This window comes from Myodes glareolus, chromosome 8 (genome assembly GCF_982192425.1).
Source record: "Myodes glareolus chromosome 8, mMyoGla1.1, whole genome shotgun sequence".
Taxonomy (NCBI): Eukaryota; Metazoa; Chordata; class Mammalia; order Rodentia; family Cricetidae; genus Myodes; species Myodes glareolus.
Window position 1 is genome coordinate 68346831 of NC_142033.1, and position 27429 is coordinate 68374259.

Consider the following 27429-nt stretch of genomic DNA (forward strand, 5'->3'; position numbering starts at 1 on the left):
TTTGGACCCCCACAACATTCCAATCTCTCTACGGTCATTGATGTTCTAATCATGTGATCAGCATTTTAGAAGGTTTAGTTCTGAGAACTTTTCACATTATGTGTGAACCCCTTCGATAGCAGTATCTCCGTTTGGGCTTTTCTAGAAGTGAACTCCTGAGAGAATGGTCCAGTTAGAAGAGGTAGCTTTCCAATGTGCTCTCCAGACACTTGTGTGGAGGGGAAACAAGGCAGGAAGGAACGAGCAGCCACCACAGGCGGTCTTCACACTGGGTGCCATGGAAACACAGGGTGCTGTGGGCTTTGAAGAACAGTGGAGACCACACTTCAGAATCACCACACACTGTGTTACAAGGACCCGGGATGCTATCCACTCACGCCCGCCAGTTACTGATGAGAGCTGCTGCCGGGACACACTGAATTCTGCCTTTCCCACCCGATGTGCAGCCCACAGCGGCTTCCTCCCTCAAGAGGATGCCCTCAAGAGCAGAAACAGATGCAGGTGCTGTAGTTGCCATGTAAGGGCAGATGGGAGGAAGGTGAGGAAGAGATAGTGTCTGCCACAAGATGCTGTTAGAACTTACAGAGGTGGGATGCAGGCTCACAAAGAGTTCTGTCATGCAGAACTGACTCACAGGGCTACAGGGCTGGGAAGTCCGCCGAACATCAATTGACAGGCTGAGGAGAGGCAATGGGGAGAGTTTAGTCTAAATTCTTGCAGGGCCCTGACCCACAAGCAGCTGGTGGCTCAGTTCAAAGAATGGCAGTGGCTGGAGCAGGAGTGGGGGGATGAGGAGCAGCGGCTCAGTTCTCTCCAGGCCTTCCACAGGCGGGATGGGGTCTGTTCATGCATGGTGGAGAGGACCAGCTGCTTTTCCCAGTTGATTCATGCAATTTTCCCTCACGTACCTGGAGAGCTGCATCCGGAATAATGTGGACCACATGTCTGGGCACCCTGGGTCTCAGTCAAGTTGACCCATAAACCAATAGCAGAATTGGTCTGAGAAAGCACCTTTGTTGTGAAGGATCTAAGCAGGGGTTGGAAACGAAATCATGGCTTGGTCCACAAACGCAGGGATGGTCCGGGGGTGGGAAAGGCAGGGCAAGGCTGACTCTAGGCGTGAAAACATGAGTGTGACTTACAGAAACCAGCAGGATGCATTTATCCTGCTCACCAGTGAAGGTCTGCACTGTGTCTAGAGTGAAGGAAACAGAAGAATGTGTCACTGTCTGAAGAGAGAGACATTTAATAGCATTGGGAGCATAGCACATAGCTGAGATGGAGCCTCCATCAGGCTGTCTAGATGCCTGGGCTGTGGTGGTTAGTACTGACGGTCACATGACAAGATCGAGCGTCACCTGGGAAAGAATCCTTTGAGCACGCTGTGACGGATTATTTAGATTAGGTTAAAGAGTAGGAAGATTCATCTTAAAGATGGATGCGCCATTCCACAGGCTCGAGTCTGGATTATAAAAAGAAATCATGCCGAGGACCCGAATTCATCCGCCCTTACTTCCTGGCTGCAGGTGCTCTGTGACCATCTGCCTCATGCTCCAGCTACCACGTGTCCCTTACCTTGACGGACTGTACCCTGGAACGGTGAGGCAGACCAACCCCTTCAAATGTCTGTTAGACATTTTATCATGGCAGCAAGTCAGGTAGCCAATACAGTGATCCATCCCTCAATCAGATTCTGAGACCACCATGACAGGGTTAGAACATGGACCTCTGCGACCCTCACGTATGGGATTGTGCCCTCATGAAGGATCTCAGAGGCACACCCCACTCCTTCCACCATGTGAGGAAAAGTGGCAAGACGGTGGGAGCAAAAACTATTGAGCAGTCGCCCTGTCCTTGCACATCTGAGCTTTTGGACCGTGAGAAATGGCAGTTGTCTGTTAGTCCCCCACCCGACATTGTTTGCGACAGCAGCTCCAGCAGCCTCAGGCCCCAGCAAATGCAGCAAGTTGGCTGATCTGTGTGAACTGCGCTACAAAGGAAAAAGCAAAGAGCTATGGTCCTAAGATTCTAAGAGCAGAGGTGTGTTTGTTACACAGCACAGTAGTCGTTCTGATTGCTAAGCTTGTTAAGGGGAGAATTGGCCATGTCACCCATGTGTTTGTGCCTTCCTCTCTCCCTCCCCTCTCTTTCTCCCTCCTCTTTCCCCCCTCATTCTTCTCCCTGTTCCTCTTCTCACACCTCTCTCCTTTACTACCCCCTTTTTTTCTCCTGGACCAACCCACCCTAACAGGATTCCCCTGGCCCTCGAGATAAAGCGCATCATTTTCATCCCTGTCCTCGGATGTGACCCTTTCTTACCCGCTCAGTGCTCTACTGCCATGGCCCTGCTCTCCCTACTCTCATTTCAGGATCTGAACTACCTGTTGACTCTGCTCAGAATCATCTGCTCAGACCCTCCCAGGCAGCTTCCCATGCCCCCAAAGCCGTTCTCCTGACATCGTCCACTCCCTGCCCATCCTCCCATCTCAGTTTATAGTTCACTTCTCTAAGGAGCCCCCTGGCCCCACCTGTGGCCCTCCCTGTGGGACCCCTTTCTGGTACACTGGATACTTTTCTTACAAATGGCAGGTTAGAGATCCTAGTCCGTGTGAGATAGATGTGAGGGTCCCAAAAGGCAGGGATGATGCCTGCCTCGTGCCTTCTGGTGTCTCCAGGACAGAATGCCCACGACAAAAATGAGGTTCCTGGAAACTTGTCGCATGAATCTGCAGATCCGCCTGACACTTTCCCACTGGAGAGCTTTTACCAAATGCCAGATTCTCTTCAGAAAGGAGTGGGCCATACAGACAAAGCTCACTTCCGTTCTGTTCAAATCTCTTAAAACAATTACCTTCTGTCTCCTATGAAAAGCAGAGACGTGGAGACCCAAGTGGCCATCTCCCCCGGAACACGCCGTTCTTCAGACAGTGGTGAGATGGGCTACACTCTCATTGGCAGCAGGCTCATTATTCTATGGGGAAGTTGCACACTGTGCATGTCATAGGTTGGAGATTGTTCTTGTTCAAGATTGCTCAGCACCCTCACCGACATAAGGATCCAAGCACAACACAGAGCGACTGCCTGCCTGGCATTCTTGGGAGGCTGTGGCATTCAAGACACCTGATTGGCACAGTCATCAAGACATTCTCAGAGCCTGGCTCCAGAGGTGGTGGTCAAACCAGTATTTTTATGGTTGGAAAACAAATGTTTTCACGGTTGCCACTTTTAGTGAGTTATTGCCGTTCTTTATTGGCTTTGCTGTGCCCAAGTGTGATTGGGTCAAGGATGTTTCCTGCTCCTTGGGATTCCCCGTGACTTCCAGAGCCTCACATGATCAACAGGGCTCAATGTACTGGGCCCAGGCCAGTTTCAACGCCTACATGAGCATGCTTCCTGAGAGCCTCCTCCTTGAAAAAAAACCTAAAGTGGGTGGAGAAGACACACATTCATAAACGTATAACTTTAAATGTATAATCCTAGGCCCACCAATCAGAAACCATCTCCAAAGTATTCCATAGCCTCCTAAACAGTGCCCCCTAGTTAGGGCACTGTAGGAACTCTGCATGCAGATCTTAACAATGACTTGAAACCAGCAGTGTGCTCCCCTCAGCTTTGATCATTTAAGTCAGAGTTGTTTGTGCTCCATAAGATCTTTATGTGAATTTCATTCATCCTATATGAATTCCATTTTTTTCCTCGATCACCATAAAAAGTGCCCTTGGAATTTGGATAGCAATGGAGTTGGATGTGCAGCCCTTTGGGGAAGTGTGGGCATTTAAACAGTCTTTGTTTGTTCCCAGGGCCTCTGAAGCTAGATTTCCAGTGATCTACTCTCTTTAATTCCCATCTCCGTGTTTCTCATGCTAGTATGAGAATTTTCTTCTCCTTGGTAAATGTATTGTAAATATTTTGTTGTTTTTGATGCTATTAGTAATGAGGTTATTTTTCAGATAATTTATTAGAAATATATGAAATGTTGATCTTTTATTGTATATGTTTACCTAATTCATTTACTATTTTAGGGGGATTTTGGAGAATCTTTGCTGTTTAAGGAGGTATATACAGGATCAGGTCATTTGTAGGGATTAATTTTTAAGATTAGAATGTCTTTTTTGTTCTTTGGTTCATCATCATCATCATCTATTAATTACAGAGTAGGTATTATTGTATTACCTTGGCTGGCCTGGATCTCTCTCTGTTGTTGTCCAGGCTGTCTTTGAGTTCATGGCAATCCTCCTGTTTAAACCTCATGGGTCCTGGATTATAGTCATAGGTGTCAACAGGGCAAAGTCTTTTGCTTCTCTTCCTTGCCTAATTGCACTTGGTGGCACACCTGGTACCCTAAGTAACAGTATAGATAGGGAGCTGGTTTGTCATGCCAGTGGTCTTACAGGGAAGCTCTCAGTTGCTCATTCTTGCCTATAAATCTGACATTGCTGTATCACAAATGATTTATATTGCACTGAAATGTGCCCCTTTGTCAAGAGCTTGCATAATGAAGATATGTGGGATTTTATTCACTGATTTTTCTTTTTAATTCACCTCTACTTACTTTTTGAAGCAGGATGTGACTTCTGCACCATGATTCATTCCCAGGCTTTGCTGAGTGAGTTTTCAAGTAGTCTGACAAGTCCCAGGCAAGCTCTGGGCATGGTGGCTCGGTGCTTCATGTTACAAACCAAGCTCGGCAGGGAATTCTTCCCTTCCAGCTGATGCAGCTTAAGGCTTCTGTTCGTGAGGACCATGTGCAGACTGAACTACAGGGGATGGGAAGTCTACAAGGGGAATTCTGGAAGATCTCAATCGCATGGTTTTCATCTGTTTAGATGAGTTGGCAGTTTCCAATTTGCATCTGTTCGCAAGTCAGGTGATGGGGGCGAGATTCGCCTTTCCAGACTCTTCTGCACCCTTGCTGCACCTTTCTTCCAAGGTGCTGGTGTTTTGTTCTGCTGACATCTTGTCAAGGACCTTTTCAGTATCTTCCTCGGGGAGCAGAGCTTTGGTTGTCTTTCCTTGTAGCCTGTCTGGATTTGGTGTCAGGACAATGACACCTTGTGACATGAATCTGAGAGTTCCCACCTCTGGCTTCTTTTGCAAGAGAAGGATTGATAGTTATTCTTTGTTAGCTGAATTTTCCAGGGAGGCTGTCTCACCCCGGGCTCATCTTCAGAGAAGGCTTTTCCTCACTAATTGAATTTTCCTACTTGATATTGGTGTGTTCATTTTGGCTATTTCTTTATAATTTGGTCTTGGTAAGCTGTGAGGTTGTAAGACTTTCTCCATTTATTCCTTGGTATTCTATTTGTCAGCATGGATGGTTCAGAGAAGTCCCCGTGCCTATGTAGTTAGAGGACTGGGCTGTACTGCTCACTAAAGCTCACATAAGATCCTTGATCCTGTTGAGGCTTGTGTACTCACTGTTACCCAAGAAGAGAATGCATGCATGCTTTCCTCTTCAAGGAAGGACAGGGACTTTGTTTCTCTAGTTTTGTCTCTGAACCCACTTGCTTTGCGAGGCCAGCATGCTCAGCGGAACCCTCTGCCCTAGAGACCTGTGGACCCCTCCCCTGCTTGTCACCACACACAGTGGTCCTCATTGGCTTTCATTGTCCACCTTCTGCTACAGGAGGCTGGGCCCCAGCTCTACCGGACACTGGTCCGTCCTAGGCATCTGTCCCCTGTCTGACACACATGGGTGCTCTCTCACAATAAGTTTTTGTCCCCAGTCGTTTAGTGTGGTGTTTGCAGACAGGTGAGGACTAAAAACTGGGTTTGGGCCTTACCTCTGGACATTTCTGCTTCTTAACTGTGACCTGTTATCACCCAACTCCATACCAGGAGACTCGATTCTTTCTGCCACAGAGTTTTGAATCCACAGGTGTTCTACATGTCTGTTTATATAATCTGAGTGTATCTGAGTTTTGCCTATGAGAACCTGGGTGATGCACCCACATACCCCTGGGGGGAAGATGGCAAAATCAGTGTCTGAGAAAGTCCGGCAGGCTGTGTCAATTCTGCCACTCAGGAAAGAAACGCACAACTCACCCAGTGGGGCTTCGAAAGCAAGCCAGGACTAGGCAAAAGATTTGCAGTTTCCATGAATAAAAAAGGGAAAGACTTGAGCCATTTTCATTGCAACTTCATGCAAACGTGTGCTTCAGAAGGCTGTTCAGCCCTGGGGAGCCCGGGGAGTCCTGGGGGACTTGCGTCTGGCTTTGCTTCAGCTCAGATATTGTCATTTCCTTCAGACTTCTGTTGGCAAGTTCCACCTTCTTCCCAGAAGCTGACAAAACCTAGCCATGTGTTCGGCAATTTGTGTTATGACTGAAGCTTTCTTCCAAAGGGCTTTGTTTTCCCACAGTTTGTGTGTGAGTCCTTGGGCATTTCCAGTTGTGGGAAGAACGCGCTGAGCTGTTAGCTGGGAGCACTATCACACACTGTGGATCGAGTGACATGTTTCGCGTTCGGAGGCTGATGTGGAGACTGAATCCCCAGAAGCTGCTATGTTTGCCCAGGACCCATCATTTCCTTTAGGTTTTTAATAATTTCCCTCCTCCGAAAATATTTCTCTTAACCTCCAGCCACTGTAGGGAGCATAGTTTACCCTGTGGCTTTGACCTTCCAAGTAGAATGCGTGCTGCTTTCTAGAGATCTACAATTCTTACTGTGGCTCTGCAAGGTGATATCAGCAGTTCCATCTCTCAGATGTGGGAACAAAGCCCCAGGATGGTTTGTAGAGAGGCCAAGACTGGAGATATATGTGCTCATCAGTCTTGATGTCAGAGCAGAGGAGACTGCTTCTCACAGTGACAGGCAAGGGATGGTCATTCCATCCAAGGAATATGTCCAGAGCACATCAAGCAGCCAACCATACTTGTGGCTTATAAATGTCATCATCTCCACGTCCTCCCATGGTTCCCCATGCCTGTGCTCAGATTTTCACCTCTTATAAGGACATCAGGCAGGCATTTCAGGGTTCCCCAAATGTATGGCAGTGAATGTAGGACGCTTGATTCTGGTTGATAAGACGATATATCAAACCATTAAGTGTCTGTATCAAGGTAACATCTCACTTCTCCATTGCCTTAGCTTTTTCATTGCTCAGGGGCAAAGTGCTCAGGCAGACCTGATGTCCACATCACCTTCCTCTAAGCATTGAGCTTGGGTGACAAGTGCAGTTCCCTCTGCAGAAGGCAGCAGACTAGACATCACCCTTCCCATTGTACTGCTTAACAATGGAGTTAAAAAATGTCAGTGGGTGTTCCTCCAGGCATTCTAGGCCCTAACCCCTGCACCGTTCTTCCTCAAAATGAAGCAGGTGGTCAACTATCGCTTGGTAGAAACGTCTGTGGTTTAGGTATCTGGGGAACTTCCCTTTCGAATCATTGTCCTGAGTTGGGAACTTACAGGGGCACAGTCACATGACTTCCTGTCCATGTGCTGAAATCAAAGCTCTATCCGAACTCTACCGGGTTGAAGAGCAGAAAGTCCAAATTTGATTCCTAAACTTTATGTCTATGATTCTGATCACTACAGATGTGTATACCACCGTGGAATGACGGATGTATTAAATGTGAGGTGAAGCTTCCACTCGGCTTTCCTTCCTTGGCCATTCTTTATGTTGGGAGCTCTTGTGGGTACTCTGAGCTGAGTAGCTTTTCTCTTCCAGTGAACAACCACATGATACCTGAGAATGGAGCCATATGTGGAAATCGGTTTTTATTGATGTAACTGAAACCATCCTGGATCGAGGGAAAGTCTCAAATAAAGTGGCTGAGTAAGAAGGCAACAGAGACACGTGGGGAGAAATTGGAGAAGGTGGAGGCAAGGGATGGAGTGATACAGAGATAGGATTCAGAGTGTCAAGGACTAGTGATGGAGTTAGGGAAGGACCCCCAGAGTCTTCGCAGATGGCACGGACCAGCCAATACTTTGGCTCTGGACTTTTGATCTCTTGAACTGTGAGATAATTACTTCCTGCTCTTTTAAGCTCCTTGGTGACAATTTGCTAGGGCTGTCCCAGGAAAGGAATACATCAAACTCATTTTACTTGCCGACTTAATATAATCTAGAATTCCCATGGGATTGTCTGGATGAAGGTGGCTTGTGGCTATGTCTGCGAGGGGTTGTCTTGACTACATTAGCTGAGGCTAGACGTGCTCACCATGGGTGACACTATATGCTGGATTGGATAAAAGTGGAGAAAGTGGGTTGAATCCTAGCTCTCTGTCTCTTGTCTATGGATAAAATGTGACTTGCTACCTTGGCTTCCCTGCAATGACAGACAAGAACCTGGGCAATTAAACTCTTTCTCCCGCAAGCTGTCATTGTCATCCTATGTTATCACAGCATTTGGGGAAGAAAATGAAGATGTCAGGCACACAGAGAAGAAGGACAGATTGACAGTTGAGTTCTCAAGATCTCTTGGAAGCTTCTCTTATCATGAATCTCCCTCCAGCTCTAAATTAACTTATGTCCTAAAATTTTTTGCCCTACTCTACCCATGTGAATTAGGCGTGCAAATCTCTGGCTGCTTACAGATTCAGTGTTTCTGCTGATAAGAGTGTAGACTGTTAGAAAAAAGGCCTGGGGTGTTATTAAACACATTTATCAACAAGGAAACAAAACACTTTTTAATGAGGTTGAAAGCAGCGCTGCGGCTCTGTGAAGCAAATCCCAGCCTCTCTCTTCATGTGTGGAGAGTGGGGAACATGGACATAGAACATCTACACCGAACACCCAGCCTTGGCTTCCTGCATCAGCCCTGCCAGTCAGCATGAACACAGGCCAGGAGCAGACTCTCTAATGAACTCTCTCAGCCCTGGGCATGAATGTGAAAGAGACCTGTCTCATCTCAGGAACCTAAGATAGAAGAAGGTTGCCCTCAGGGCCAGAGCCTGCAGATCTACAGAGCCACTGGGATTGGGGTACGTTTGGAGCTTCCAGGGTGGATCTGATAACTTTCAGCATGGAAGCTGTGTGAAGTACAGTGTGTAAGATCAGCTCAGGGGATCCTTCCAGGAACCCCACAGATACCAACATCCTCAGATCCTCAGTATTCTTACACAAAACTGCAAATGCATCCCCCTGTTTGTTTTAAAGCAGGAAGCCCAGCCTATAGCCCATATGCTGCATGTAGCCCAGGGTAGTTATGAATGCAGCCTAACACAAAATTCTATATGTATTTAAAACATTCAGGTTTTTGTTTGTTTTGTGTAACTCAGTTGTGTGGTTTTGGGGCATGAACTTTATAGATTGGATGGCATTTTGCAGCATCCCACAAAATAAACATGTGCACTCTCACAACCTATGGGCCACAGTTTGGACATCCTGGCTTTCTACCGCTCTAGGTAACTTCAGCTAACTCCAAGTAGATGCTGTTGAAGTGTGTGTTACATTTCAGGGAATCCGACAAGAAAATAGCCTGTGGATGTATAATATGAACACATTTTTTTCTTCCCCATGTGATGGTCAGCTTTAATGGTCCTCTTGACACAATCTGGGACCACCTGGGCAGAGTTTCACTCAGGGATTTTCTAGCTCAAGTTTAGCTATGGGCACCTGTGTGGAGGTTGACCTAACTAGTTGAAGATGTGCCCAATGTGGGGGGCACAATTTCCTAGGCAGCGGATCCCGGACCATATAAGGGTGGGGAAATGAGGCAGAGCACAGCAAGCAAGCATGCATGCGTTCTTATCTCTCTGTTTCTGACTGTCAGTGTCACATGACCAGCTGTCCCAAATTCCTGCCTCCTGGCTCGCCAATGAAGGACTGTAGCCAGGAATTTTGAATTTTCCCACCTCCCTTTTTAAATCGGTATTTTGTTGCATCAGCATAAATGAACCTAAAGCGCCCCAGTTAGCTGAGTGCCTGGAAGGTGACCATGTGTGTATAGTCCTCAGAACACTGGCCCTTCCTAAAGGAGATCTAACAGTCCAGATTGGGGGAAGACCCTAAGTCTATGGCTTTGAACTAAGCTAATGACTTTCTGAGATACCAAGTCAGCACCCAAACTGTCATCTCTACTCACCATGGGTGAGGACACACGGTGACGGCCTTCCAGTCTGGAACTGAGATCTGCAGTTTTAATGCCGTTCACTTTGGCTCTCATCTACTCAAGAGCTGACCCTGGTGTCTAATGGGAGGGGAGGCTTGAAGCCCTGGGTTCCATTCCCAGTACCACATAACTGGATAAGGCAGCACATGCCTATAATCAGAGGATCAGAAGTTCAAGGTCATCCTTGACTATATACAGAGTTTGAGTCTAACCTGGGCTACATGAGACTGCCTTGAAAGGACAGATATAAGGAAGGAAGAAAGGAAGGAAGGAAGGAAGGAAGGAAGGAAGGAAGGAAGGAAGGAAAAAAGAATCATTAATTTGACTACACATCTTTCCACATCACCCAGGTTTGCTCATAGGAAGCTTTCCCTGCCATTGGATTGTGGCCTGATAACCCCCAAGGTCATGTCCTTCCCTCTACATTTTCCTAACTCTCTGGGGACATCATCCCAACTCAGTTTCCCAGGAGGATACACCCCAGCAGGAGTTGTGTCTGATTGCTCACTATAGAAGCGTGGCTGGTGAAGGGAGAAGACATCTGAGACCCAGATTGCAGCCAAGGTGGGGTCCCCAGAGTTAAGCCCTGCAGGCAGAGGGAGCCAGGCTTGGGCTGCAGGGAGCCTGACTGTAGACAGGCAAGGAGTCCCACAGGGATGCACTTTCAGAGCAGACTGGGAAGCTGGGGAACATGAAGTTGTTTATCCACAGCGGTGTTGCTGAAGAAGCTGATTCTCCTGGATGCTCAGCTCTAGAGAAGCAGGGAAGACAGATAGTGGAGCCCGCTGGGGGTGCCAGACCTGCGACAAGCTCACCCAGTAGATCATAGCCAGGCCTAAGTGACGTCTTTGGAACTGTGTCATGCCTGAGATCCTGGATCCGTCATCAGAAAGCCAAAAGTCAACAGGGTGGCTGATGTCTGGAGCCAAGGAGTAAAGATGTGGTCAAACAGGTGTACAGCGATGGTTCTTAAATGATGTCAGGAAGTGTGTGTGTGTGTGTGTGTGTGTGTGTGTGTGTGTGTCTGTGTGTCTCTCTCTCTCTGTGTATGTCTGTGTCTTTGTGTGTATGTGTGTGTCTGTGTGTGTGCGCGTGTGTGCATGTGTATGTGTGTGTGTTGGTGTTGGGGAAGTTACTGATTATACACTGAACCTTACTCCAAACAGCTTTAGTCAGTGGGATATCCCGGCTAAACACATGTGAGCTCCAGGATCCCTGCAGGGGTCCAGGGCACTGTAGGTGATGCCATCCATCTAGGTAGGTAGTCTAGCAGGCTGAGCAAGTCAGGGTAAGGAAGCTAGTAAATCACACTCCCCATGGTCTCTGCATCAGCTGCCACCTCCAGGTTCCTGCCTTTAACTCATGCCCTGACTTCCCTTCGTGATGGACTGTGATCAGAACATGGAAGCTTAAATAAACCTTTTCTTCCCCAGGTTTCTTTTGGTTGTGTTCATTATAGTAATAGAAAGCAAACAGCCATACTCTCATGGGTTTATGTGCTCGAACACTTGCTCCTCAGCTGGTGGTGATGTTTTGGGAGAGCATGTAATCTCTGAGACCGAAGACCTAGCTAATGGACCCAGGCCACAGGGGGTGGGCCTCAAAGGTAACAGCTTGTCCCTGCTTACGCTCATTCCTGTTCCTTGTTTGGCACCGTGTGAGAAGCTGCAAGCTCTGTCTACCTCAGACCAGCCTATTCCAGAAACCATACCTTCCCTGCCATGCCTCTAAATTAATGAGCATGTGTTAGCCTCTCCTCAGGATGTTTCTGTTAGGCATTGGATGTGGTGTTGAGAAAAGTAAGAAATATTTTATCATTTCTAGTGTTAAGAGTGAGCACAGTTTAAGTGACATCTCTGAGATCGCCCAGTTGCTGAAGGGTAGGATTTAAATCAAGGTGATGCTGTAAAAAGACTATCCTTTTGCTCCTCAGTAAGATCACAGCAGAGTTCCAAATCCAACGATAAAATAGGATTTACCAGCCTTTTCCACATGCCTGGCTTTTCTATCCGAAAGGAATCTTCTGGCAGCAATCCCACCATCCCCACCCATTGAACAATAGAATTTTTTATCTTTCTGATAGGGACAAAGAGCTGAGTCCTGTGCAGGGACTCAGCATCAGAGTCCTAGTTGTTTCTAAGTCATACCTCTGGAGAGCTGGCTCTGCTGCCTGGTGGGCAGGTGGCAGAGACCCACAGTGACATTTACTTTCTGAACTGTGGAGGTTACTTTTAAGATATGCATACATCCTAGCACATGACAGCCATCTGAGCCGTGGCCCGAGTTCCTTCTTCCCTCAACCTGTAGTGAGTGGATAAGAGGAGAAAGGAATTTCTGCTTCCAGTAAGTTATTCTGAAAGCAGACAGAACTGGGTTAAAGAACGGAAGTTTTGCTAGTTAACTGTTAACCCAACCTCTCTATTCTAAGCACGTCAAGAGGTTGACAGCTCACTGGATTCTGGCTTTGGCTTGGTGAAGCCGAATATACAAGGAACTAATTGTGTTCATTGACTTCCCCACACCCCAACTTCAATTATGCAGTGAGCTAATCAATCCCCTTCATCTTCGTAAATGGCATGTCTTTCCCAGTTATTGAGAACTGGCTGCAATTCAGTCAAATGCAAAAATATTTACCAAAGACTTATTATGCACTTGGCACCATGAATATGGAGATTAGATGACTCAATCATCCCTTCAGTTAATGAGTAGTTATGGAGTGCCGCAGTGTGCTACACAAGGTCAAGGTGCCGAGGGAGTAACAACAAATAGAATAATCATGACCTTCGACCCCAGGTAACTCAGAGCCTCACGAAGAAAAACGATCAAGTCCCATCGAGCTATTCAGAATGGAGTTACCACGCTACAAGACAACACACTTAGCTGGAAGTTAGGTCCGGTCCCCTCTCAGGACACAGCAGGGTGACAAGTGGACACTGGGAGAAGCACATCAGACGGAAAGGAGACGTCTTAACTAGGGAGGAAGGGACCTGTGTCTGCAGCGTAAGGGTGGGGTGACAGGAGCAGGGCAGGGACCAAGCTGTTCATGGGGGAGCATGCTCTCCATGGTTAAGAAGGAGGGGTCAGGACAAGGGAGGTGTGGGTCAGACATGATGTCACCCTAATTATCACATGTGCCCCAGGGGAGGGTCAGGAAGCTGGAGAGCCCACTGTAGATATCAGATGACAGAGAAAGTAGAAATCAGAGGGGCCTTGGGATGGGCAGATGAAAGAGAACAGCGAGAGGAAAAGTAGATCCACCCTGATAAGGGACTAAATGGGTCTTGAGGGAAAGGAGCCATAGATGAATCCTTGGCTTTGAGAAGGTTGATGCTGCCCAGCCTGAGGTCTGCTGGACCCTACTGAAATTTGCAGTCAGAAGAAAGGAGGAACTACTCTGCCTGGGGTCAAGGTGGGTTTGAATTCCTCAAGAGTATTCTGGGGTAGGCATCAGTTCAAACTACCTAAAGGCCAGGGATACTTTTGGCAGACTCTGGCATGCCACAGAAGCCTCTGGAGGCCATGAGAGTAGCTGTGTGGCACAGAGCTGACAGATTCCAGTGTCTAACCCCTGGGAGTGGATGTCTGAGCATAGAAAAGTCATTGAGGGGAATTTGAGAAAGGGTTCTGCCATAGAAGCCTACTGGGCATTTTTGAAAGATGAGAGGAAACCTGGGGGGTATAGCTCAGTTAGTATAGCATTTGCCTAGTATGCACGGAGCTCTTGGTTCAATTCTCAGCACCCCACAAACTTGGCATTATGGTACATCTGTCTTTCAACCCTCCAACGGTAGAGAAAAGGGTAAGTCTGGGTTACATGAGACCCTGTCTTCAAATCAGAAACAAAAGGAGACAGGGATCAGGGACACAGAAGGTCGATGTTCGTGACAGTCAGCAGTATGGCCACACAGTACTGAAATGCTTTGGTGCAGAGGCTGGGGGAGAGTTCAGTCAATGAGGGTTGGAGGGTAAAGACACAGAAGCAGCTAAAAAGGGGGCAAGGGGTGGTGTGATTCAGAGTGAGAGCAGGAGGGTGGTGGGGGTCAGTGTGCTTGGCGTGCGGCAATCTTAATGCCAGATATACTGTATGGAAGGATTGAATGTGAGACTGTAACATCTCACACAGGTAAGCTGTGCTCTGCCTGTGAGAGTGCTGTGTGCACCAGAGGGTCCATAGCGGGGACAGCTCTTTCTGAAGGGAAAAGTGCTTCAGAGAACATGAAATCCAAACAGCTGAGCTTTTCTATGACTACCACCTTGGTCCCTACAAGATGTCTCTTCCTGCGCCCCCATGGTGACATTTTAACTGTGCTTCCTCAGGCAGTGTCTCTGACCAGGTGCTGACATGCGGTAGGGCAGGTGGACAGAAGCCAGCATGCTCATGGGTAGCACATGGACACCGTTTCTGAGAGGCAAGCCTGCCCTGATTGCCACTTTCTCTTTTTTGACAGTCAACTTTGACCACTTCCAGATCCTGCGGGCCATCGGGAAAGGGAGCTTCGGGAAGGTAAGAACAATGCACTTTTTGGAACAAAAAAGTGAAGCATGGAAGTCTGGATGTTTGGGCTTGAGTGTGTGTGTTCTGTGGGCCTGGGCTTTTCCTGTTGACAGAAGGTTTCATTAGGTCAGTCTGAGACACACGAGGAAGCCTAAATGGTTTCCTTGGGCTCTGGTGTACTTTACTCTAAAAATGGAATTAACTGGAGTCTGGGCTTAGGTAACTCCCAGCGGCAATGTCTTCAGTCTTTCTAATGCCATGTCTTTCTTCCTTGAGAGGAATGGATGAGGAGAGTGGGTCCCCCTCCTCCAAGCTTAACCTGAGATGGCTCTTTCCCAATCATGGACATTTGGTTTACACAAAATTCACATTTCTGATCTTGACTTTTTGGGGATAAAGCCCATAAAAATTAGAAGGTACTGTTTTTAGGGGAAAAAAGTTTCCTCTAGCAAGCCATAATCTGTTCGTTCCCACAAAAACTTCTCTTGGCAATGATTGTTCTAAGCACCTTTGAAGAGCCAAGCACTCTTTTATACTCAAATGCTATGATTTACTTTTTATGGATGAAGTGACATAGGCTCAAAACCTTAGACCCAGTAACTAGTAACTGTTTGTTACTTTTCTTACTGTTGAGAGAAGGCCTCATATAAAAAACTTAAAAAAAGATTTATATTTTTTCTTGTGGTTTCTGGAGGTTCAGCTCATGGTCATGTTGTCCTACACATCACGGTGGCAAGAGCAGGTGGTGAGGATGTCACTTCTGGATAGACAGGAAGTGGGGATGGGTATACGAAGGGGCGTGGCTAACTCTAGCCACTGAGGATGCTGGGAGAATAAGTATCCTTCATTTTCATTGTGAAGTAAGCTCTTTTTAGAGAAGGGAAGAAATACAACTGGGGGCCACAAGGTCCTTGGGGGGGTGCCAGGTACTGACAGGCATTTCATTGGTGAACGATGGCCTAGATGGAGTAGGAACTCATTGAGGTCCTAGCTAGAGCAGTAAGACACCAAAAGGAGATTAAGTGGATACAAATTGGAAAAGAAGAAGTCAAACTCTCACTGTTTGCTGATGATATGATAGTTTACTTAAGTGATCCCAAAAATTCTACCAAGGAACTTCTACAACTCATAAACACTTTCAGTAATTTAGCAGGATACAAGATTAACTCAAAAAACCAGTAGCATTCCTGTACACAGATGATAAAAGGGCCGGGAAAGAAATCAGAGAAAGAACACCCTTCACAATAGCCACAAATAGCATAAAATATCTCGGAGTAACTCTAACCAAACAAGTGGAAGACTTGTAATGCAAGAACTTTACATCTTTAAAGAAAGAAATTGAAGAAGACACCAGAAAGTGGAAAGATCTCCCATGCTCTTGGATAGGCAGAATTAATATAGTAAAAATGGCAGTCTTCCCAAAAACAATCTACAGATTCAATGCAATGTCTATCAAAATCCCAGCAAAATTCTTCAAGGACCTCGAAAGAATTGTCCCACTTGTTAACTGAACAGACCCTGGTCTTTTTGAGTCATAGGAACTTCCAGTGTACTGGCAGATCACCAATGTTTATAGAAGGGGCTTGTCCTTACATAGCATCTCTGGGCAAACAAAAGATCCCCATGGAGTTGCCACTGCCAGAAGACAGTTGGATCAGCAGTGTTGCTGACCATCCAGTGCAAATGCTATCCTGGAAACACTATTCCTTGGATTGCTAGTTGTGAAGTCTGGTGAGTGGCTTTCAGGAGATTTTATCAGAGAAGCTTCCATCTGCTCAGAGTTATATGTCCTGGTTAGTGTTTGTCAACTTGACACAAACTGGAGTCACCTGGGAAGAGGGCACCTCAATTGAGGAATTGGTTCCATCAGATTGGCCTATGAGCATCATCTTGATGGATGTGACAGGTCCCAGTTCAATGTGGACGGTGCAGTCTCTGAGCAGGTGGTCCTGGATTGTATAGGAGAGCAAGCCAGTAAGCTGTCAGAGTCTCGACTTCAGTTCTGCCTACAGTTCTTTTCCTGACTTCTCTGGATGACGGACTGTAACCTGGAAGCTGAAATCAGCCCTAAGCCCTTTCCTTCCCAGGTTGCTTTTGGTCAGTGTTTTATCACAGCAACAAAGCTAATAAGTTTTACTTATTTCCCCTGTCTTGTGTTTTGAGGATCTTTGCTTTATTGAAATGGTTAAACTCCCCATTATGAGTTGAAAAATCACAAGGATGGGCAGCTCTGATCTGTCCTTGAGGTTTTTCTTCTTTCATGTGTGTGTGTGGTGCACATCCATGTGTGGGCACGTGGGCGTGGGTGCATGTGTGTCCACATGTCTGTCAAGGACTGAGGTTGCCATCAGGAGTCTTCCTCAATCATTTGACCTTATTCGCTGGGGCAGCATTTCCCAACTGAGCCCAGAGTTCACTGACATAAGGCTAATGTGACAGTCAGTTTGCTCTGGGGATCCCATGTTTCCCTTTTCTGAGTGCTAGAAATCTTGGTGGGTTGCCACACTCACCTAGCTTTTTTTGTGAGGTCTGGGGATCCCATCTCCAATCCTCATGGTAGGCCGCTGTGGTGCTGTAACTGGGGAGCCCCCTCCCTTCCGTGGCTTTGTTCCTGGGCTTTGTGGGGAGAGGCTGATGTGAGAATAAAGTCATCTCTAAGTTGTCCCGAGATTTCCTTTACCAGATCAAGCGTCCCCTTCTTGCCATGGCACAGTGCTGTGACAGAGCCATGCCACAGGGGCTGTGAGAGAGTTCACTAAAGACCACACTGATGGAAAAGAAGGATTTGGTGAGAGACACTAGAAGGGCTGAAGCAAGCAATTCCCAGGGAATGGGCGGAGCCCTGGAGGCTAGGAAGTTTCTTTGTCGATTGTTATAAGGAGAGTGGTCGGGTCTCATCAGAGTGAGATTTCTGATGGAAATTTTTGAGGGGATTTCTAAGGGAATGGTTATCTGTGTGAACATCAAGCTTTAGATGGTCAGAGGCTTCTTATTAGTGTGGATTTTTCAGTACAAGATGACTGCCCTAAGTTGATTGCAACCTGAGTGTGTTATGCTAAATCTCTTTAGAGGTAATAGTGCTGCACAGAGGCAGCAGTAGCCTTGCCCTGATCACAATCTGCTAAGAGGCCCAACAGCTTTGTCCTGAGGCTGGAGGGTCAGCATAACCATGTACCCTAGGTTAGTAGCCACAGCTTGAAACTCTGCGGCAGTGTCTGTGTTGAATTGCCACATACTTTTGTGTCTGTTGAAATAGCTAGACCGTGTCTCTCATTTGAGAGTGAAATTTTGGCTTTCAAAGTTTAAAGCAACCCCACATAGCTCAGACAAGTCCCAGTTGGATATGCTAGTTTAACCTTTTGATATATCATTGGATATCAGTTGCTAACATCTCACTGCAGATGGCCATCTCTTGGTCTGGGATGATGAAAATTAGCTGAGTCTAGCATGCAGGTCTCTGCTTCCTGACTGAATGCCGTGTGACCATTTGCCTCATGCTTCAGGCCCCATGTTCCCTACCATGATGAACTATGTGCCCACAAACGGAACCAAAATAAACCCTTCAATAAGGTTTTGCTAGGTATTTTGTCACAGCAGGAAAAAGGTAGTAACACAATGTTGTCATGCAGATCTGTGTCTTTGCTGATTTGGAGATGGAGTTGACCATCTATTCTGAGACAATTGTGTCCAAACTCAAATATGACTCTGGGTAGTCATTTCTTCCCACAAGTCTGCCACTGTGTGCATCCTGCTTTTGGAGAACTACAGTCTTGGGCACTCCCCCCCCCCACACACACACACTGTTATGTTCTCAGCATGAATAGAGCCCATTATTATGAAATGCCTTCTCCATCTCTGCTAATACTCTCAATTTAACTTTTATTCTCTAGGATCAACATAATCATTGTCATCTATTTATGCTACTGTTTACATGGCACATGTTTTATTTATTTTCATTCTGCCTTCACATTAAAAATAAACACTGTGAAGACAGCCCATAGTTAGATCTTGCCTTTAAAAGTCCATTTCATAAACTGTCTATTTAGTTGGACTATTCAGTCAGTCTGTGGTTGATATAATTCTTGGGACTGTTTGGCCTGATTTTCTTTATCATTCTCCCTTTTGTTCTTCTCTTTCTATCCTGTATGCTTCAGACTAAATATTCAGAACTTCCTTTTCATTTCTCTAGTGAAGCTATAACCACACTCTCCTGCACTATATTGTTTAATTGTTGCTCTAGGGACTCACTGATGTGGGATTCCCCTCTGCATGCTGTGAATACCATTGGTTAATAAAGAAGCTGTTTTGGGCCTGTGATATGGTAGAGCAGAGCTAGGTGGGGAAAATTAAACTGAATGCTGGGAGAAAGAAGGTGGAGCCAGGAGAAGCCAAGTAGCCCCACAGGAACCTGAAGGAAATTTATTGGGTAAGCCACAGCCACATGGTAATACACAGATTAATAGAAATGGGTTAGATTAATATGTAAAAGTTAGCCAATAAATAGCTAGAGCTTATGGGTCAAGCAGTGATTTAATTAATAAAGTTTCTGTGTGGTTATTTCAGGAGTCTGGGCAGCCGGGAAATGAACAAGCACTATAACTCACATCTCATTTATTTCACAATATCTACCCGAGATACAGGGACACGGCAATGCTCAGGCCGGTCTCCACCCTGTCAGTCTTTCTACTGCAGTTGTCAGATGTGCTGTGGTTTTTCAAGTTTTAAATCTCTACAGATAATATTAGGTTTTTTTTAATTTAAATTATGTACTGCTCTTGTCTCCAGCCTTTCAGAAACTTTAGTTTTAAATATTTCATTAACTTTATTATTATACCTAGGTGGAAACTTCTGCTTTAAAAACAATTTCTTTCGTGGCTTATACTTCCTCCTTTTCCATTTATTTGGACCATATTGGCCTCCATATCACACAGCGATGTTACAAAAGCTGCTTTTGTTAGCTCATGCTTTCTTCTTACACCTTTTAGTTTTACATTTCTCCTTTCTTGTCTTTTTTTTTTAACAGCAGTTTCATATTTTTTGAATAGTTCCCATTTTCTTAGTCATGTCATGATTGCACTTCCCTATATTTTTAAATTGCTGCTCCAGGGTTTAGAACACACATCTTTAATGTATCTCACAGTCTGCGCAGTGTTTCCTCTTCCATAAGACCCAGAAATGCTGAACTTGACCCTCTTCCATTACTTACTGCTGTACTGAATGTGGCCATACCTCCCACTTCTTGACACATCCAGTGTGCACAGGCTGCATCCCGCACATGGTGAGTGCTGCTATGTCCTAGAATGTTTGGATTAATTCATATTTTATAGGCGTGTTTTAGCCTTCATTGTAGGAGACTGCTTGTTCATTTCCCTACTGCCCAGAATCCCGAAATAATCACACAGAAACTATATTATTTAAGTCACCGATTGGCCAATAGATTAAACATATTGCTAGCTAGCTCTTACATCTAGAATTAACCCATTTCTATTATTCTATATTTTACCACAAGGCTTGGGGCCTACTGGCAAGGTTCCAACTGGCAGCTTGCAACTTTCCCCTCTGGTGGCTATATGGCATCTCTTGACTCTGCCTTCTTTCTCCCAGCATTCAGTATAGTTTTCCCCACCTAGTTCTACTCTGCCCTATCAACAGGCCAAGACAATGAAAGCAACACGTATACAGAAGGACTTCCCACACCGAGTCCCCTCCCTCCATGTTTTGTTTTGTGTTGTTTTTGGGGGCAAAGTCTCAGGTAATGGAAGTATTAATATGGAATATTAATTCTGTAGCTGGATGACCAGGAACCCCTGCCCCTGGTCTCTCCAGTGCTGGGATACCACGTGTGTCTCACCAGACACAGTTTTAAAAGCTTACTTTCATGGGTCATCTTTACCCTCTTTCCATTTATTTGGACCATATTGACCATTAGGGAGTTAGCTCAATGAGCCCTGTGCATGCAGCCTCTTGTGTGGGCATGACGCTCCTGTCCTCTTTATTTCTCCACTTCTTGTTGTCCGCCCACTACATGTTCTCTTTGGAGAGGGGGTAGACCTAGAGCAAAGTGTGTGCCACGTCAGAGGCTCCTCATCTCCGAATTTCTCAGAAGAGTTGTGGCCCGGAAACCTAGGAGGCTTCCCCTTGACCCCATGGATGTTAGCTGAACTTAGCAGCAAGAACACAGGCTGATACATAAGAATCCTGTTGCCGTTTCCCACCCTGATATGCCCATTCTTTGGCTCAAAGAACCTGGAGGCATATCTTCCAATTACAGCACAGTTGGAGTTTCAGAGCTTTCTTCTGTGGCCTCCTGTCATGGACAGTTTGGGTCTTGAACCCTCTGTATCTCTTTGTGGCATGCTGTTAGACATGTTAGCATGTGACTTTGCGAGCTTTCAAACTGGCTTTGTCCAGTTATCCTTCGGCAATGTCTACTTCATCCTGTCCTGCTATCTGGCTCATGATCTGGCTCTTGGCCCCTGTTGTCTTGAGTATTGATGTCTTAGCAACTCACAGTTATAGTTCATCTTTTAGCACGCCCAAGCTCCCTGACATCTATTTATAAGTCAGTATGTAGCAATGTCTTAACAGGTGCTTGAATTTTGGGGGAATGCACATTAATGTCAGGTGACTGAGCTGAGATTGGCTTAATTTCAGGGACTAGGAGATGGCTTTATTCTGATTGAAATACCAAATTACAGCCACCTTTGTGGTTAATGTTGATTAAGTCTTGAAGATGCCCCTAGCTGTAGTGAAACCAGGCTGCCACAGGGCGAGACCCATCTCACAGGAAGTGGATGCTCGGAGCTTTGCTTTCTGCCTCGTGCAGGCTGCCTGCCACCATTTACTAAGAGTTCATTGTGAAGGATGGCAATGCCTGGCTATCAGCAGGTGCACACGCACATGGATACGCAGCAATCACATTTCACACGCACCCCGGAAGCAGTCTCTCCTCCCATGTGCCCCTAAAGTAAATAGCTTCAGATTACTGAATTGAGAAAGAATTCAAGGAAAGAGCCCATTTGGGTCTGAGTTCTGGGGTAGTTGAGATATAGCAGATAGGTTTCTGAATACTTGGTAAAAATACTTTAGATTTTGGGTGAGACTGACTTGTATCAGCTGTAGTCACCTGGGTCAGTGAGTGAACAGACACGCTCAACTTAGGGTCACATTTCTAACGTAGATTGGGTATGAAGGGTCACAGAAGGTACTGCGCTCCCATTGCTGTTCAACACACTCCTTCTTATGGGAACAGCACTCCTCCCTTCAGAAGACACATCCCTACTCCCTGGAGTCCAGGGTAGCTGTCAATCACCATCTTTATCATGTGCCACCAGAGATGGGTTGGACCTGGCCATGGACTGAAGGCTCAAAGGCTTGCACGACTCAAGCCCCAGTGTTGACGGTTCTTCAGTGGAATCTTCCCTGAAGTATCAGAAAGCAGGCTGACTGCATGGGTGGCCATTTTCCCCGCAGTGGATGATGTTTAAGGCTTTCCAAACGGGGGAAAGAATGAGGCTCCAGGCAAAGAAAGAGACAGATACAAGTTGGGGGAGTTGTGAGTCAGGCGGGCAAGCCAAGCACTGGTTTGGTAGCACCTCGTTGGCTTGCCCCGGTCCAGGATCTGTTGATTACTCCAGTCCCTAAGGGCTCCCTTTGACCTCTCATGACTGAGCAACAGAAGCAAGTCCAGGGGAAGGTAGTCCCTTGGGCATGGACTTGAACACCAACAGGGCTGAATTCTGTTCAGGGGAGGGTGGAGAGAGCCTGTGGGAAAAGCAACTCAGGAGTTCCCCTGGCAGTGCCCTTCATGATGGGCCTTCTGTATGAGGACTGCCGGATTGATGCCAAATGAATCAAACTTCTTAGCCTGGCCAGAGGCAGCCTGTGCATAAAATCACAGAAAGTGGCCTGGAGTTACACAATAATAGCCCTCTATGTTCCTCAGAGGAAGATTCTGGATAAAGCGGAGCTGGCGTTGTCCGGATGATAACCCAGACTCAATATTGCCTTGTTATGCACAGAGACAGGTACTCCCCATACACAAGCCCAGGTCAGCTCTCTCATCCCAGGCTGCCCGCTCTGCACAGCTATGTATGAATGCAATGTGGAAAAGCACTTGACTAGAAGCAGAAAAACCAGCTTAGCATTCAGACAGCAGTGGGTCTACCTAAGACTGCCGTGGCAAGGACCCTGCAGGAGCAAAGGCCCTCAGGCAAGCACAGAGGTGTCTGTGGGCACACGGTGCCCCATGTCTACCTCATGCAAAGAACTGTTTCTAGCAGGCGAGACTCAGAATATGTGGTTGCTCTGTTCAGGAAACTATGACAGTTAATTAAGCTGTGAAGCAACATTTTGTGTATGAGCATTGGCTGGCAGTTTTGGCCCAACCACAAGCCTCTGGGCAAGACGCCGGACTTCCCCGGATGCTGTTCTTATGTCAGAATCCTTTTTAGAAAGCTTGAAGGAGATGCTTGCATGAGCTGCCCTTGTTCTCCCAAACATAGCGAGGAAGGATGGAATCCATTTGTTTGCAACGAAATATTTATTCCTTTCATATTAATTAGTACATTTGGGTAGAGGCATTCTTGGAGGAGACTGTGGTTCCAGGAAATGACTTAATAAGTCGTTAATTGCCACAGGAGATGTGGGCTCTCTCACAATGCCTCCAAGCTCGGCCTGGGGCCAAGGACACTTTCCTGACAAAGATACTCCCTTCCCCAACCAGAAGGCAGGCCTCCCTGCATATCCACATCTTTGTCATTGTCCACAGTGAATGATCCCTTGGCTCTGCATCCAATCTAGCTCACCCCACAGGACCCTAGGGACACAGGCATAAGGCACGGATGTCCCATAACACCCCACCATTGTCAGAGAGAAGGGGAGGTGAGGATGGAGACAAGGTATATCCTTCAAAGGTTAGCCCTCCTTGATCTGCCTCCTCCAATCAGACCCCATCTGCCTATAGTGCATTCATCTATGAAATCACCCATAGGTTAACAGTCTGATGAGATTAGAACTGTCAGAGTGCAGTCACTGCTCCATGACATCACCATCTGGGGATCGAGTCTCAACAAACAAGTCCCTGGGGGCATTTTATATTTTTACCAACGTACCATACCCTGAGTCCATTATGGAGGCAAGTCTAGAACCTAGAGGCAGGAACTGAAGCATAAAGCATGAAGGAGCATGGGTTACTGGCTTGGTTCCTCATGACTTGTTCAGCCCACTTTCTTACAGCACCAGGACCACCAACCAGCCCAGGGTGGCACCATCCCAAGTAGACTGAGCCCTCTCATAGCAAACATCAATCAAGAAAATGTTTCACAGGCCTTCCTGTGGTACTTTCTCAACTGAGTTTCTTCCTCCCATGTGTGATGGAATGCCTGTCTGTATGCTGTAAATATGTCTTATTATCATTGGTTCATAAAGAACATTATTTGGCCAATAGCCAGACAGAATATAGCTAGGTGGAAAATCTAAAGAGAGATATAGAGAGAAAAGGGCAGAGTCTGGGAGAGGCCAGCAACTGCCAGAGAAACAAAATGTGAGGTAACAAGCCACTGGACTCATGGTAAAATATATAATAGAAATGGGTTAATTTTAGTTGTAGGAGTTAGTTAGTAATAAGCCTGAGCTAATAGGCCAAGAAGTTTGCAATTACTATTAAGCCCCTGAGTGGTTATTGGGAACTGGTGTGCAGGAGAGAAACTCCAGTTACACATCTAACTAGCTTGTGTTAAGATGACATAGAACTATTCAGCACTGCCATAAAGGACAAAACTCTGTGAGCTGTGTGTGCTCTCTCTTTAGGGGTGATGGAAAATTAGCAGGTATCAGCAGAAGTGGCCTCCACAGCTGCCCATGCACACTGGGGAAGACTCCAAAGGCAGAGTTCTGGGCCTGGATGGCTGACAAGGCATGGGCTGTGGTTCTCCAGAGATGTAGATTCAATAGATTGTGGCACACTCAGAAAGAGCTTGGTCAAGGAGTTGGTCCAGAGGATTAATAAAGCCGAGAAATGGTAGCACACAGGAGCCAGGCACAGCAATAGAGCTGGTAAGTGGTGGAGCCTGGAAAGTGGTGGACTGGGCACTGAGGGAGCTCCACTTTTCACTCAGGGTGCTTGGAGGTGGGTCTCAAACGGGAGACACTGATGCAGAGCTAAAGTTGGGGTCCAGCCTTATGAACCGAGGTAAGAAGGGACAATTTAGGCTCACAATGGGTGGTGCATCCTCAATTGCCCAACCCTGACTAACACCAGCATTCTCTACAAAACCTAAAACACTAACACCGCCATTGCCAGCACCAATAGCAACCAAACCAAATCAAACCAGCCAAACAAACAATCAAAGCCCACAAAATTCATTGGTCCTCTGGGATGTCTGGGATGCTCATGAGTCAAGGCTGTCAGTTCTGGGGACCACAGGATGCTGGTCATGTGTGGCTTTCCCATGTGCATCATCCTCCTGATGGTTCAGAAACCTTTTTCACGTTGCTGGAGTTACATGCTCTTGGCACACGCTTTCCTTAACAAATCCCACGGTCTATACCAGCTAGTGTTTGTTTATTTGTCTCAATACATCACAGTGACTAATGATAACCTCGAAGCCCAATTGATTTCTACTAATGAGAAGTTAATTGGGGGCTTGCCTTGTGGGCAGCTTAAGGTGGCTTTGGTCAAATAGCTTGTTCTTGCCTCATTAACTATGATTTCCTGGAGACAAGGCTTAGAGCATCCTAACTGAGAGTGTCAGTGCCTCCTAAGACCTAGTTTTAGAGTTTCAAGTCAGATACTACCAGGACCTAGGCAGAGTGACAATAGGTGACAGTGCTGATCTTCAGTCCTGATCACCTGCCCAGCATAGGGGCCATGTGTGACTTATTTCAGTGGATCTCTCCATGGCATGGCTGTCTGGAGGATTAGAGCTAGAAGGAGCTGTCTCAGGTCTCTAGGGCTGGTTTCAGGCTCTGGTGGGCCCCCCGCCTTTCAATTCTTCTGTGGAGGTGTTGCTGAGCTGTTAGGGTCCTGGCAGCTTACTGGTAGCCCTAACCAAGTAGACCAGGCCAGCCATTCTCAATAGGTCAATGAAATTAATAAATAACTAAAAGTCAGAATAAGGACATTCATTCAACGTGGTCATAATGGCAAGAGCAAGAAATAAGGGGGTCCAGTGACACCCCCAAGTTCATTTTCAGGCTTCTGACATGAGGTTTAGACTTAAATAGAGAGACAGAGGTATAGCTAAGCAGCCCTGGTCAAAGTGTGGTCCTCCCCACCACTGACCCATCATTGTCTTGGGTCCAGTATCTTCCGGTCTGAAAAGTCAGAACTGTGTGAGGTCCCTTTATGGAAGACAAATTTCTTCCCTGGCTGGTACCAGGCTCTAGCCTTTTCCTTCTTCCGGCATGAGATTGTTGGGGAAACTCCAATCCCATGGGGACCATTGTTCCAACAGCCAATAGGAGTATCACAAGTGTCTTCCTGTCACAATGGGTAAACTTCACTTTCATTCTTCCATATTCAGTTTTCACAGAAGGGGTCCTTCACCTTCCTGGTTAGGTGTGTCCCTTGGCATCTGCTTTAAGCTACTGTGAGAAGGACTGGCTTGTTTCCTGATCTCTACCTCAACACATTTGTTAATACATAGAAAAGCTGATGACTTTTATATGTTGCTTTTGTGTCTTGCAACTTTGTGGATCAGAGCTAAGGGTATAATAAGAGTATAGGATAATATTGTCTGTAAATGGAGATAATTTGAGGAGGTGGAAAGACAGTTCTGCCTATGAAATGCTTCCTCAGAACCCAAGTTTTACAAACCTGCAGGTGGTGTGGGCTTGTAAACCTTGCACTAAGGAAACAAGACAAGTAGCTCTCCGGGGCTCCCTGACTAATCAGGCTGGCCTACACAGTAAGGCCCAGGCCAAAGGAAGACTTTGTCTAAAACGGAAAAGCGGGAAGTTGAAGAACAGCGTAAGGTTGTCTGTCCTACAGTCTCTGCACACATACAAATGGCACACACCAAAAAAAAGCATAGAAAAATTTTAAACTCATCTTTTTCTATTTATATTACATTTTAGTCTTTCTTTTGTTTTATGACTGGGTAAAAAACGTAGCATTGCGTTGAATGAGATGGAAGACAATGAACACCCTTGCCTGGTTCTCGATGTTAGGATGAATGTTTTCAGAATTTCCTCACTTAGTATAATGATGGCTGTAAGTTTTTCAAATATAGCCTTGATTATGTTGCGTTAAGCTTTTTCTCGTCATAATTTCTCCAGGGACTTTTAAGGCCTTTTATGCATCTACCGAGGTAATCGCATGGTTTTTATCCTTGATTCTATTTACATGTCATATCATACTTACTGATGTATTCGTATGGAACTGTCCTTGCTTTCCTGTGATGAAGCCAACTGCATTGTGGTGAGCGAAAATTTTTGAAACAGGTTTTTGAAATTGGTTTTCAGGAATTTCATTGATGATTTTTTTTATATCTGTGAACATTAGGAAATTAATCTGTAGTTCCCTTTTGATTGTATCATTCACTGTTTACTACTACTGTTTAAAACACAGTGATTCTGGTTTTGTAGAACAAATTTGGTAGTGTTTATTTTTCTATCTTACGTAAAAATTGGAAGAGTGTTGACGTTTTCTCTAAAGGCATGGTAGAATTCAATATTGAATCCTAGGATCTTCTGAATTAGGAGGCAATTGTTGCTCCAATTTTATTGTTATGCATCAATACATGAGTATTATGTGCATGTCTGAGCTGCAGGCTTCAGACAAGGGCTTCAGATCCCATAGAACTGGAGTTGAGGAAAGTTTGAGCCACCATGTGGGTGCTGGGAACTAAACTCAAATCTCTGCAAGGGCAACAAA

General features: G+C 46.1%; 1 protein-coding gene across 2 annotated transcripts in view; it reads left to right on the top strand.

Moving 5' to 3' along the window:
- The window catches only part of Stk32b (serine/threonine kinase 32B), a 246586-nt gene that overhangs the window by 45777 nt on the left and 173380 nt on the right, over positions 1 to 27429 (top strand). Inside the window, exons 1-2 of one of the 2 annotated variants that reach the window (XM_087909073.1) lie at positions 12913 to 13466; positions 14506 to 14561. Coding sequence is in view for 1 of the 2 variants with exons in the window: in XM_087909072.1 (XP_087765198.1) it covers positions 14506 to 14561 (56 nt within the window). In the remaining variant the exon portion in view is untranslated. Of the gene's footprint in view, positions 1 to 12912; positions 13467 to 14505; positions 14562 to 27429 lie in introns of those variants that run through there. The other variant, XM_087909072.1, reaches the window with a different exon arrangement.